The following is a 15,172-nucleotide window of genomic DNA, read 5'->3' as shown; positions in this document are numbered from 1 at the left end:
ATTAATTATTAGATTATTTGTTTACATGAAATTAAAATTATATAAAAATGTACAAGGATTATTTTTTATTACACTCCGTAATTAGTTCCGTTACAACGAACAAGGATCAAAAATGGGTGCATTTTTGAACGTTTCGTAACAATTTATTGCGTTTAGGCCAAAAAATAAGGTATGGATAACAATTTACCACATTTGGTTTACGTCATAAAATTAACTTGAGAGAGAGGCTTAGATAACGTGATCTCTGTAAGTAAACGTGTGTTTTAATTTTTTCTCGTGACGTTTCCAAGGTGAACACTTGTTACTGGAAATTAAGATTGACGAATCAATTAAAAACTAATTATACACTCGTACTGGCTGATATTGTTTCGTGTTTTCTGTGGCTGCTCATCGCGCAGCAAGATGTTTTTCAAAATAAGTTATATTTTATTTTTCTGTTGCTTAAATTTTATACGTGCACATGGAACGAAAGCAAGTATGTTATAATAAGTATTTTTTGAAATCTATGATACGGTACTAAAGCATTTCATAACAAATGTTGTGTGACGTATATACGTTGTTTACTTAATTATGGTCAAAAAAATTTAATGCATTATGTATATATTTACGTTTAGCTACATTAATTAAGGTTATATTGAATGAATAAATATTTTTAATATCAATCAATATATTGTAATATTAAATATGTGAGAGCACATTCGCAGTTACATATTTTAATACTCACATGAGTATTAAACACAAACATAGTGATTTACCTAAGCTACATAGCTTAGGTAAATCACTATGTTTGTGTTAATGATAGTTTTTATAATTAAAAACTGTAATCAAATTGATCAATTAAGAAAAGAATAACTATTTCATTTAAGTTTAAATTATGAGATTAGGTACAAGGTGCAAGTAAAGAGAGGAAATATGAAGAATATGGCATAATTATATGTACAAAATGACATTGACACAATATCTGAAATTTTGCAGATTTTAGCACACAACTGCCGATTTTAAATAGTACAATTACATATAATCGTGAGCATTTTATTTATTAAATGTTTTATGCATGTATTGTATTTAAAAAAAATGTATGGACAAAACAACATACACGAATTAAAAAAGGTAAACACGATAAGCTGGCAAACTTCTTGAGCAAAAGAACGCGACTGCGCACGTAATAGCAGAATGAAAAAACTTCTTATTTCTACGTCCTACTTTAGCAGGTTACTAGCGCCTGATTTCTCTTTAGCTATTACACCAATAAAAACTAATGCTAAGAATCGACCCACAGCTCCTCCTGCCCTGCGTAAAAGAAATGCCAATAAAAAACTGTTTAAAGAGATGTTTAAAGAGAGAAATTGAATAAAAAAATTTCAATAAATGCTCTCATGTAAAACATAATTCTTTTTATATAATTTTTTTGCTATGAGAAAAAATATTCATGGCTATTAACAAAAATACTAAAGATAATTAGTGCAAACGTAGATGTTATAAGCTAAAAAACAAGATCCAGAAAAATAACCATAAGTATTTCCGACGACCGGTCTGGCCTAGTGGGTAGTGACCCTGCCTATGAAGCCGATGGTCCTGGGTTCGAATCCCGGTAAGGGTGTTTTCTATGTATTTAAGTATTTATATATTATGTATATCGTTGCCTGGGTACCCACAATACAAGCCTTCTTGAGCTTACTGTGGGGCTTAGTCAATGTGTGTAAGAATTTCCAAAATGTATTTATGATTATTAATATCTGGGAGACCGAGCTTTGCTCGGAAAACATATAAAACTCCAATATACGCGTTTTCCCAAACATAAGACCTTCTCGCCCCCGAAAACCTCTATATAGAAAATTTCAACGAAATCGTTAGAGCCGTTTCCGAGATCCCCGAAATATATATATATATATATATATATATATTAATATATATACAAGAATTGCTTGCTTAAAGGTATAAGATTTATTATTAACCCTTGGAGTGGTAGGCCGTTGACTCTCGACCGATTACGTCATTTACATTTGAATTTTGATTAAATGAAATAAAATCAAAATTCCAACAACTCAAAAACGGCGTATGCGACATGAAACAGTTAATATCGTTTTGTAAATACTTCCTCTAAACACTTATTAGTATTTTACCTTGTTTATTTCATCTCAAAATTGCAATAAAGGCATCACCTTAGGTGCAATTTGGTTGCAGCGACCGAGGACCAAGTATCCACGAGCCCACAGCGTCGCGGTCGGACGGCGTGGTTTCGCCTGTAAATTCCCTTGCGAACCTTTGTTGTTAGTGCAACCAGTGCATATTCCTCTTTTAGAGTACTAAGAACGAGGGAACTTGCCTATGTTTGAATATAGCAATAAGTAAATTAATAAGCATGTCACTGCACCTACTGAAGACCATATCGGCTTCCGACATAATTTCATACTTAAATACGGTACCAGCCGATGCCGAATAGCGTCGTCCGACCAGAGCAGAATGATGTTATATTATCGCTCTTTTGATGAGTATGTACTAAGTAACCTCCTAAACATAAGTTGTTTTGATAGAAAAACATTTTCAGTTGACATGGACTACTTTTTGAGCTTTCTTCGCAACTCTAACTGCTCCACCAAAGAAGGACTACAATACTGCAAAGAAAATTGTCATGGAGTATCCGTACTGTGTCACAAGGGGGAGTGTTACTGTCATCAAAGTGTCGTAGATACTATAAACTCGCCAAATGTAGTGGCCAGTGTGGGTAAGGACAAGTAGCTATTAAGAAGTTAAAAAAAAAATAAGCCATTTATTGGTGAACCCATCTTTGGGTGAAGGCCTCCTCCAACTCAGTCCATTTGCTTCTGTTCAAAGCTATTTCATCCATTGCTTTCTCACAGCCTGGGTTAGGTCGTCAGCCCAACGTTGCTGCGGCTGGCCAGACCGCCACTCCCCTGGTGGTCCTCTCCATTTTGTTGTTTCAATGGTCCACCTTTTGTCAGTATAGCGTGTTGTGTGGCCAGCTCAGCGCCATTTTAGGGGTAAAGCTTGTGTGAGAGCGTCAACTACTCTGGTCTTTTGCCTAGTTTTTTATACTGTTTATTTTTTGTATCTTCCTTATTTTTAGAATGCGAGAAGCATCCATGGCTATTTGAGTTCTTATGATTCTAAGTTGTATTGTTTTTGTGTATGTCCACGTTTGGCAGCCGAAGATTAAGAAGTCACAATTGACAATTTTACATTCAAGTGCTTTACTAAAATACCACTTTTAACTCTGAGCAGATCTGATGATAGCGCCGAAAGCACCAATTCCTCCGACAAATGAAGTTCAAATAAATATATCTCCACAAATTGTCCAGAAAAGCGATGAAGAAGTACCAGGTATGATATAATTAATTCATTCTTTGTAAAATAAAATAAAATGCTGTCTATGTCTATAATGTTTTTTTGTCAAAGTAAAAAAAATATATAAAACTATAATAACATGTAATTGTTTTTACATAGTAGTTTTTGAATAGTACTATGTTTTATTTGCATTGCGTGATAGTATTTTAATTTCAGTCCAAATTTCAAGTCGGAGACATCAAATAGCCCACTTCTGCCCAAGTCTTGACATAGCCAGAAAGTGTATCAGGAAGTGCATTCAGCTCGGCAAGGCTGCGTTTTGCGGAAAGGACCACCAATGTTACTGTGGTCACAAATATAGCTCCCACGATGCACCTGACAAACAAGACGCATTGGAAGTCTATAAGGAATTCTCAGACATGTACGCTAAATACTTTGGAAACGCTGAACCTGACACGGGAAGTGATGAAAATTACGATGAGTTCTTAAAAAAGAAAAAATTGTCGAATAAGGTTACTCATCATTAATCAAATGCATGGATTAAATGTATATTCAAACGTCTTTTGTTGATTAATAACCTAAACCGATCAGTCGTATTACTTAGTACATGTTACCGTAAAAACCCGTTTTAACTTTCAAAGCTAGTTTTCCGTATCGCCTCGCTGAATACGCGTTTTCACTAGTTAAAACTAGATTTCCGTGAGGCCTTGGCGAAAACTGGTTTTAACTGGGATTATTAAGTCAAAACTAGTTTTCACAAAATCCTCTGGTGAAAACTAGTCTTTAATAGTTATTCATAATTAATTTTAGTTAAAACTATAAGTAGTTTTGACTAGGGAAAACGCGTTTTTATTAGCTGAAACTAGCCTCTGCCAGAGTCAAAAAATAGGTATGATGACGAGCGAAGCGAGGAGGAGCGTGTTAGGTAGACCGTGAGCAAGCAGCAGATGACACCGAGCGAGCGAAACGAGCGTGCTACGGCAGCACCCGGTGAGTGCCAGAACTGACTTTATTGTATGTGCTTTAATTTAAAAAAATTGGTATTTCTGTATTATGTAATCGGTTAGTCAAAACTAGTTTCCATTGATTTTTTTCTTAACAATTAGTCAAAGATGTGTGCGATTTGGTAGATTTCTTATATATGCATTATATGTCATTTATATTCTTGTTTACATATTTATTATATTTATTTCATATTCCTATAGTATTTATATTGTAGATCTACCTATCCATTAGGAAATTAAATACATGTATATGCTGTTATGTACAGTATTGATAACTACCGTCTCGAATTCTCCCTCAATTGCTCAAAGCTTAACTGGAAGAGATCCCTGTAAGGGATAAGTTCGCCTATGTCCTAATTATGTATTTTTTCCTGTTTAATGTTTCTTTTTTGTACAAAAAAATGTTTTATTTACTACCACTAGTCTTCACCAAAGCACTATGTGAAAACTAAATTTGACTGAAAAATTCCAATTAAAACTAGTTTTCAACTTTTCACCAAGGCACTTTGCGAATACTACATAGTTTTAGTGAAAACAAATTTTCAATGAGGCGATATGGAGAACTAGTTTTAACCATGGAAAACGCGTTTTCACAAAAATCGGGGTTTTACGGTAACATATAGGTACAATATATTATGTTTTTCATTTCTACTTTTACCTTATTTTAAAACAAACTATCTACCCACTTAATGAAGGGACAAAGCGAGAGACACTTGCGGCGTGTACCGATTGGTTTTCAACCAAAATCTCCTCTTCTTCTTCAAACAGCGTACGTCCTAGATTCAATTTGGAAAATTCTGTTATCCGACTAAAGCGACAGAAATTGCTTACGCACGTAATCCCAGTATCGATTCGTCGAGACTGCCACGTTGTCTTGTCTCTGATTTATATGCCGCGAACAGAGTCCGACCTCGCCTGAATTTTAATTATCACAACCCTTTTGCCAAGGAAGTAAATAGCAAGAACTGTACTGATTTAATGCAAGTAAAAAGTACTTTCTCAAACTTGTAATGAAACGTCGACATAACTTACTTCAAATTAGGTCCGGAAATACTACATATCCGGTGCGATGAGTGCAGATGAACATACCTGTAAAGCAACCTTATTTTGTTTTTAAACGTCAAATTGAGACACAACGTCTCAGCATTCAACCATCAAATAGGTAGTAGATTCGGAGTTGGTTTTAGCCGTGTAAACCTACGAATAAAACAAATTGACTACATTTTTTATTATTTCATTCCAATTTTGGGAAAAGCACTATACGAATCTCGGCGAGAAACGGGGTTGCCGGCCGCGTATCCCTATCCGTCTATATCTATTTGGACTGCAACCCTTCGTTTTCCGGCCTGTATAGTAAATGTACTACGCCACTTGGACTTCACTGTGGATAATTTAGCATAGCATAACACATCGCTAATCGGTTACTTGATTAATTGAAATAATTATATGATTACAGAAACAATATTACGTAAACAGTTAGACTCGGGTATTTCAGTTTTATTATATCACTTTTTATGTACGAGCTTAAAATTTACTGGAGTAATGAAACCCTTAAAATAATGCTAGTGCAAACCAAGTAATTGAATACCGTTTTATTAGGCAGGCGTCCGGTTTTTTATCCCATAGCCCAGTATTTAGTCCATCGCTTTCACCCAATAGCCCAGTTCATTTTAGATTCCATCAACCCTCTAATAGTCCTTACATCCTGGCGGATGCTGCCTCTGCGTGCGTCCCATGACACGGGCAAGGGCAACCTCCGCTAGGTGTACCCCTTACATTTCATTAAAGTGTCAAAAGGGCCTCTACGTGTTGGCTTCGGCTCCGCGCACGCCTCCCAAAGGTCCGGAGCACCATTGTTCCGTGATGGGAAAGACATAATAATAATAATACTTCAGCCAATATACGTCCCACTGCTGGGCAAGGACTACTCTCATGTTCGAGAGGGCTTGGACTATAGTCCCCACGCTGGCCCAATGCGGGTTGGGGACTTCACATACACCTTTGAATTTCTTCGCGGATGTGCGCAGGTTTCCTCGCAATGTTTTCCTTCACCGAAACGAGCGGTGGTGACCGAGTGGATATTACGTCCGACTTTCAATCCGAAGGTCGCGGGTTCAAATTCTGGCTCGTACAGTCAGCATCAAAAGTAGCGGATGAAACAACGCACCAAAAGTATCTGATATTTCGGATAAATTTTCTAAATGTAGGAAAATCTCTAAAATTCAAGTCATAAAGTATATTTTTTACATTCTAAATTGTTTTACATATAGAATCACCACTCTTTGTTAAGCTGTTATATAATGGTAGATACTTTTGAAGCGTTGTTTGATCCGCTACTTTTGATGCTGACTGTACCAATGAGTTCGGAACTTATGTACGGAATATCATTTGATATTCACCACTAGCTATTCGGTGAATTAATAATCACAAAAATAATATAAGTAATCTTTTGTAATACATAATTTCTTTATAAAATGATATTTTCTATTATATTAGTAATACGAATTAACAATTCATCCCGATTATGTAAGACGCATCTTATTTATTACAAGCTTTTATTTAAATTGCCCTGTTAGTATGTAAGTTTGTTAGTTAATGTGGGTCAAATATGTAAGTCGGGTGACAAGGCAATACTATGTTACCATCGAACTGATCTGATGATGAAGACAGGAGAGGAGGTGGCTATTTTAACTATGTGATGAAACAACGCAACCAAATTGTGTTTGGGGTTTTTAGGATTGTCTCGATGAGTAATGGCCTGTGGTAAGAAAAGTATAGTCAGCGATATAAGTTTGTACCAAAATTTTATTTTCTGCCAAAAATTAATTTTATTCCATTGTTTTGCAATTAGCGTTTCCAGTTTTATTTAGAGCTTTGAATATTTCCTAAACACTTTAAATTAACTTTATTAAACCATCAAAAACTTTCTACTTCGTCTAAATATTTTGGATTTGTTTGAAATAAAAATTTCAAACTGATGAAATCTTGGTTTATTCTACAAAATATATGAGCTATTTTTCTCAATTTTATGTAGGTACTTAAAGTAAATAATAATGTACAAATTATGTAGTATTAAAAAATATCGAAATTTCCTTCTTATTATTTTGTTATAGTTATAATAATTTTTCAGAAATTCACAAAGCGCTCTTGTTTGCAAATATCAATACAAAAAAAAACTATTAAGAACACATTTAAAGAAAGCTAAAAAGTGATCTCTTCCAGATCCTTTAATAAGTTAAACCAAAGTAGTTCTATAAAATTAATCAATATCTTATATAGTATATTCTTCAAAAGTACAGTCAGCAGCCAAAGTTGCTTAGCGGACGATGTGTCCAAAATTATCTTAACAATTATTCTGGATAACTTGCACGCTAAGCTACTGCTACTGACTGTACCTAACGTTATCTACTCGTCATCGTCAATTATTTAAAATCAATAACAATCAATCTTCAATTTCTTAAAATGAAATATTTAAAACTAGACGCGTTTTAAAAACGTTTAGCTTTATCGTGGTTTGGGTACATACGAGTATTAAACACATTGAATTTCAATCCATTGTATGAATGCTCGCGTCACTATCATACGCAGCTCGCACCACTTTAGAGTGAGTGAGCGCATGTAATCAAATCGTTTTGTAATATCATTTTGACTTGATATGTCAAATGCATGAAATAAATCCCTGGGGTGTTTTTTAAAAGCCAGCCTGCGTGGAGCAGCAGATGTGCTCGTGAGAAATGATGTGGGATAAGTTTAATTTATAAACAGCGATGAATAATTTCGCGTTATCCATTTAATGTGGCTGGAGTTAGAACATTTCAATCTACCAAGAATAGGTACTTTTCCAACCAAAAGCATATAGCCATCTGCTACACTACTTACGTAGCAAGTAATAGGTACTAAACACAGGTGTTTTTCGCGTGCTGTCGTCCAGAAAATGTAGAGTGCAATTGGTTTAAATCTGGAGCAAAATAGAAAAATTTGCTGTGTTAGCTACTGCAGCACAGTCTAGACATATGTACATACAGCAGTATAAACGAATACCTACATAATACATACAAAGGAAATTTTCGTACCGTAAAACCATCCAAAAATAAGGAATATTACGCAAAACTCTAAGTAGAGAGCGCCACTAGTACATACTGAGGGCCTACCGCGAAACAGAAAAATCGAAATTTCGTTCTCCCTGTCACTCTTGCATATTCGAGCGATAGAGAAGCAGATAACGAAATTTCGATGTTGGCGTTTCGTGATAGGCTCTCTGTAAACAAACCGCCTTGATGCATCAATGTCATAGTGAAAACTTCTCAAATAAAAACCGTTCAAGTGAGAGTTCGTTTTACTCGCGCACCGAGGGTTCCGTACAAACTTGGAATTATCTCGTGTAAATATAAAGGTTAGGTATTAAAGCTTGTAAAAACAGATTTACAATTTAAATAAAAGTAAAAAAAGCTGAAAAGTATGTAAGTATGACGCTAACATAAAACAGACAAAACAAAAAAAAAATGTTATGTACAAAGGCATAGGCAAAGTATTGTAGTATCGGAGCTATATTCTTGGCATAGTAAGTCCCACACAAAACCTTTAGGTAAGGGTAAACTGATTTTAATCCACCAACTTCCTGGACAACGAGTGCCGAAATTGCCTGGGAAGACATTCACAGGTTTCGCGATTTAAGATAAGTCGGTTGGAGGGACGATTTGGGCCCCATTTTGGGCCTTTATATCAATTTGTCTGCTTCAATCTGGCTGTGTGTGAGCAGGAGGGAAAAAAGATTGAAATGCAGGGTGTGGGGTTCTGGATGAAGATATTGCGGAGTAACGAGCATTTTGGATGTGTTGGATAAAAGATAAGATAAGTATTTTAAAAGATCAGCTAACATTACATTTGACAACGTGCATACTAATCATAGACAGCTTATCTATGCAGCTATGGCAACGTTTCTAATAAGGTAAAAAGTGAACCTAGATTTACTGACTTGCAGCTCGTATACGTAATTTCTGCCTTTAGTGACCACATATTTAAAGTATTATATAAAGCATTAGTTGCTTCGTTGAACCCATTTTTACTTTCACTTGGTTAGGCTACAGAGATGTCAAAACAAATGATCAATAGCATTAATTATGTATTGATCATTATGAATGCTCAATTCTTAGAAATAATGAAATGAATTAAGCTTTACTGTTTAGATATCTATTTGTGTGATATTAAATAGTAAATATATCCTTAAAAATTTCCACAGGTTTTCACACATTTTGTCACTTATTCAATTTATTATCACCATTATTGACGAATAGATTAATCTGTAATATCATATACATAGCAATTAATATTCGGTAATCGGAATATAATACAATTAGACATAGTTACATAGACGTTGACAGACAATCGCACAGATTAAACCATTGAAGATACGAATTTGAAATTGCTGCACTAAGAAAGGATTTAATTTAAACTGTCACCATATTAAATAGAGATGCTTTCCAGGTAGATTTTCATACATTGACCCTGTTGCTATCTGTATTGCACGCGCATAATTATATTGCTGTCAAACTCGCACCGTGACATTGACAACCGGCATCATGGGCGGGACTGCAATATAATTATGCGAGTGCAATAGAGACAGGCGGGTCAATGAACGAAAATCTATCTAGAAAGCGTCTCTTTTTAGTGTGATGACAGTTTAAATTTTGATGTAGATCGCTTACTCATTTCCTCAAAGGTTAACTGGAAGAGATCCCATACAGGGATAAGTTCACCTTTGTTGTATTTAATTTACTCTGTAACTGTATTTTTCGTGTTTTTATTTCTATGTACAATAAAGTATATACATACATACATACATACATATATCCTAGGTTTTGTTATTTTGAAAAAAATAATAATAATTGTGATACAGTCAGCATCAAAAGTAGCGGATGAAACAACGCGCCAAAAGTATTTGATATTCCAGATAACTTTTCCAAATATAGATAAATCTCTAAAATTCGAGTTCAAAACTATATATTTTACAGTCTTAATTGTTCTACATATAGTACCATCCCTTTTTGTTAAGCTGGTTGGACACTTTTGAATGGTAGACACTTTTGAAGCTTTGTTTGATCCGCTACTTTTGATGCTGACTGTGCGTGCTATAGTGCCCTCTTAACATTAAACTAATTTTACGGTTTGACTCGCGTATTTTTAGTCATTCACGCGCTTATTAGACTCATATTGATCTGTGGTAACACACGTCGCTACGACCTATATTGAGTTAGTATCACACGTGTGATACTAAGCCGCTCCACGGGTTACATCATTAACTTTCACTCCTCACTCACTCTCTAAATATTTATAACATCTCAAGAAAATTAATGCCTACATCCAATCTAAAGGCGTTTTGAGTAAGTCGTTAAAAATTAGTAGGAAGAGGATAAGCGTAACCCCCGGGCCCTCAATATTAGCATTAACATCGCCCTCATAAAACCGGCGAGCCCATTGTTTCGCCATACACGCAAACTTACATAAGGGACGCATGCATTAGCTTTTGTTACGACTATATAAGGTGTGTATTGTCCAATTGTAACAGCAAAATGTATGTTGGTACGGAATAGTCTCGAAACGTGAAAGCAAGTTGATTTGATTATGCATTCCTTTCTCTATTTGACGGTCCTTTGTTCTTTTCGCTCATTGTGTGTCTAAAATGTATATCATAGTGTTTTAGAATAAATATCCAGATTAGATGCAAAATCACGAGATAGCTAACTATGGCGTGTGGATAGATCTTGAAGCACTTCACTTATTAGGTATTTAATGATTAATTGATATTTTGTCACTCAGGTTGGTACAGTTAGCAAAACCATTAGCTTAGCACCCCTGTATAAACATGTGTGCCAAGGTGGTGGTGGTGTGCAGGGGTGCCCAGCGAATAGTTTGGCTGACTGTACATAGTTGAAATTGAGGCCTGTACATAAGGCGTTGAACGCAATTTCGAACTTTTTCGCTAATGCTAAATACCCCGTTGTTATTAATTGTGGCACAATGTAAAATTTTATCAATTTATACTATGTCTTGAATATTAAATATAACTCAATTAATAAGGATGAATTCGATCAGTTAATTGTTAACTGATTATCTTATTCTAATCTAACTATCTCATATGCCAAAAGCATATTGATTCTTAGTTGGTAAGATTAATCTTGTGGTAGATTAATCTTAAAACAGTTAAAAAGGTAAATTTGAATTGGACATGTTATTTTTTGCAATAGAATACAATAATTGTAAAGAAAATTTTCTCCATGACGGCGTTTCTTAATTTTTTTTTGAACATATATTGCTTTAGAGCGTTGATATTTATTGGAGTAAATTTTAAAGAAAGTCCAACTTTTACTTATATTATTCGAAATTAAGGTTGTGACCCCCACTCAAAATTCGGACTTCAGTGTCTGTACATCCCACCGCGCATGTCACTCGTGGCTGGTAAAAACAACTGAGCATCGACAAGGCTGCTGGTAATTCCATCTCGGCACAGATTACCTAAAACGCAGATCCACTGCATTGGAATTAAACACGTGTCGATTTTTTATTAAGTGCTAGCTTCTGCCCGCGACTTTTCCTGCATGAAATGATGAATATGATGATATTGATAAAATCTACTATACTATACCCTTTCTCAGAGCCTAAACTATCTCTATAACAAATTTTGCCCAATTCGGTAACGGTAACAGACAAACAAACATACACACTTTCGCATTTATAATATTAGTATGGATTTCGCGGTGGTTGTGGTAGGCAAAACAACGTCGGCCAAGATATGTGCAGGTAATTTATTTTATGTATGTCCTTGGATTTCACGGGCCTATAAATCCCGGTCTTTTGATAGGCTTGCGTGGGGATATAGATCCAACACGTAGAGGCCTCTTGGAGAGCTTTAATGTAATGTATGTTACTATTAATTAGAGCCTAGTAAAGTCGTAGATGTGGCGCTATTTGGCATTAATATTTTTTCTACGAGTGGCCCAAATAGAACTGTAACGTTTTTGCATTTTAGATAAGTGCTAGGTATACTCGTATGGTATCGAAATGTAAAACCGAATTCACCTGTTTGTCTATTTTTTTTTACGCTCTATATAGATTTAAAATTCTTGACGGATTTAAGCGTAGATATTGTTCCAATATTTGTCTTGGACAGGAAACAACGATTGTGAAAATCAATACCAGTCACATTGATAATTAGTCAACATTGTAATTATCTATTGTAATATGAAGGTAAAATAACATTAAAAATAGTGTTATAAATCAGTTTTTGTTTGAAGTAGATTATCTGCCGCACTTTATGTAATCTGTTTCGGGCCCTCGCGTATTAGCAGCTGTCTATTGCAGATGTTTTCGGATGTATTTGAGCAGAGTGTAGGGCTGCTACTTGTTTCTATATTGTTTGCGTTAGTTACATATATGTTTACTTATAAGTTGTGGTATTGTCTGTCTGTCTATTATGAAATTTCTTAAGTTAAATTCCCAATGTCTAATTGGCCCAAAATTTGGTATATTTATTTATGCTAATGCGATATATCAGTTAGGTGGCCTATTTTCTATTTGTTTACTTTATTAACTCAAGTAAAAAAGGACCGCGGTTATTTTGTTATAAAAGCCGGGCCCCTGAAGAAACTATTTGGTGACCCATGTTATAATTATCTAAAATAAAATTCTTGACCGATTATTAAGTGGTAAAAATATCAAATGAATTGCATAAAATGTAGTTTGATTACCGGATCTAAAAACGTCATATTTGTATGTTGAGTATAGAAAATCCTAACACATTATGATTTATATGTAAATCAAGGTTATATGTAAAGTATTTACCGTAGGGATACCTCATTCATTGTTGGTGCCCAAACTCGCATTAAGTAAAATATTAAAAAAATAATTTTATCAGAAATATATACATCGATTGTTGAATTTACAATAAAAAGATCTGCATAAAAATGGTATATATAATAAGGTGGGCCAAGTCACTGTCTGCTGAGTACAGGCTTGAATGTGGTGTAAGACAGGGGGGCCTTACGTCTCCGAAACTATTCAACTTGTATATGAACGACTTGATAGGCGAGCTTAGCAGCATGCATGCAGGATGCTATATTGAAAACACATGTGTTAACAATATAAGCTACGCAGATGACATGGTACTGCTAAGTCTGTCTACCGGGGCCCTTAGACAGTTAGTGGCCAAGAAGTACGCCACCGCAATGGACTCGTATAGAACGCAGCCAAGAGTAAGGTGATGTTTTATAAGGCGGGTAATATAAAACCATATTTTATACCTCCAGTGTCGCTTGGCGGGGTTGTACTTAGAGTAGTAGATTGCTTCAAATACTTGGGCCACATTATAACTAATGATCTGTGTGATGATAGTGATATCGAGAGGGAGCGAAGGGCGTTGTCGGTTAGGAGTAATATGCTGACTCGAAGATTCGCTAGATGCTCCGTGGAAGTAAAAATAACACAATTCAAAGCATATAGCCAGTCTCTTTACTCTAGCGGTCTTTGGGTTCGGTATACGAAACGAGCCTACAACGCCCTTCGCATTCAATACAACAACGCTTTCAGAATGCTGTTGAGACTTCCAAAATGGCACAGTGCATCAGGAATGTTTGCCCAAGCATCCCAACACGTTCGGCCAACTTATATATACAAAAATTGCTCGTGAAAAGGTATAAGATATGAAAATTGAGTTGAAACGAAGAGATTTCAATACCTATTATATCATTCATATCATTCTAACTGGTATGCATAAGTCTCATTTTTCCTCATAAAAAAGTGGTTGTTAATGTTAACCATCTGTTGACTGAAAAGTGTTAGTTGCCTGGATGTAAGAGCGTGCGACTTTTAATCCGGAGGTCGCGGGTTCAAACCACAGCGGGTTTAATACCAATGAGTTTTAATTTACCAGTCGCTTTTTGGTGAAGGAAAACATCGTGAGGAAACCGAATCAATATTAATAAGGACTAGATCCCCTCTGGGTTGGAAGGTCAGATGTCGGTCGCTTTCCTAAAATTACGTCAATTCTTGTAAATAGTTTCCAAGCGGACCCCAGGTCTCCATGAGCCGTGGCAATAAAGGATGACTCGCGCTAGACCGGCCCGTGCCCGGGCCGAGGTGTCTGACACGTCATTTTCTATGACGGCTGATCGGTGATCACGTGGTTCTATCCATAGAAAACGAGGGCCGAAAGCTCCGGCCCGGCTCCGGCCTAGCGTGAGTCATCCTTTACCTGGGACAAAATCCTTAAACTATGGAAGGTAGAGGCAAGGAACAGAATCTCCATATACCAAAAAGTGTCCGACATGAAGCCATAAATAGGTGGCGCTACAATACCTAGAATACTTGAGAAAAAAATCTAGTCATAGACAGCGCACTTCACTCCGTTAATAACGCCTAGGTTCTTAGCTACTCTAGCGCTACTCTGGAAAGATTTGGAACTATTATTTATAGCTGACAGCTGGACACTTTTGCAACAGTTCTGCCTTAGGAGATTCCTTGCCTCTAGGCAAGGAACAGAATCCTTCCATACCATAAACATTCAAATAAAATAAAATATTTGAACTAAATTACCGAACGAAATATACGGCTCAAGAAAATTTATTTTATTGAAAGTCGGGTAAGGAAAATCATATAATTATTATCAACAACGTTTTCCAAAGTGTATTATTTAATACAAAGTTATAAAAATATATTAAATAATGATAAAAAGGAAAATATCTTCCGCCGCGAAAAAAATATCTCTTTTGTAAAAACTTTGTCATAATGGTTTTATGTACAAAAAATGTTGACTTATTCTTATAATCTCCCATTCTGGGCCAAGGCTATCCACTTCATAAAGAACAAAG

At 35.5% G+C, this 15,172-nt stretch overlaps 1 protein-coding gene across 1 annotated transcript; it reads left to right on the top strand.

Annotated features, from left to right (window-relative positions):
• The first annotated feature begins 356 nt into the window (after positions 1-356).
• LOC133516703 (uncharacterized) lies at positions 357-3,867 on the top strand. The gene is made up of 4 exons (XM_061849719.1): positions 357-475; positions 2,549-2,725; positions 3,244-3,342; positions 3,523-3,867. Exons 1-4 carry the CDS (start codon positions 403-405, stop codon positions 3,831-3,833), a joined length of 660 nt encoding a protein of 219 aa, XP_061705703.1. The 5' UTR covers positions 357-402; the 3' UTR covers positions 3,834-3,867.
• The last annotated feature ends 11,305 nt before the right edge of the window (positions 3,868-15,172 follow it).

Source organism: Cydia pomonella, chromosome 3 (genome assembly GCF_033807575.1).
Source record: "Cydia pomonella isolate Wapato2018A chromosome 3, ilCydPomo1, whole genome shotgun sequence".
NCBI classification, from domain to species: Eukaryota; Metazoa; Arthropoda; class Insecta; order Lepidoptera; family Tortricidae; genus Cydia; species Cydia pomonella.
Note: the sequence above shows the minus strand (reverse complement) of the source record. Positions and strands in the feature narration are given on the sequence as shown.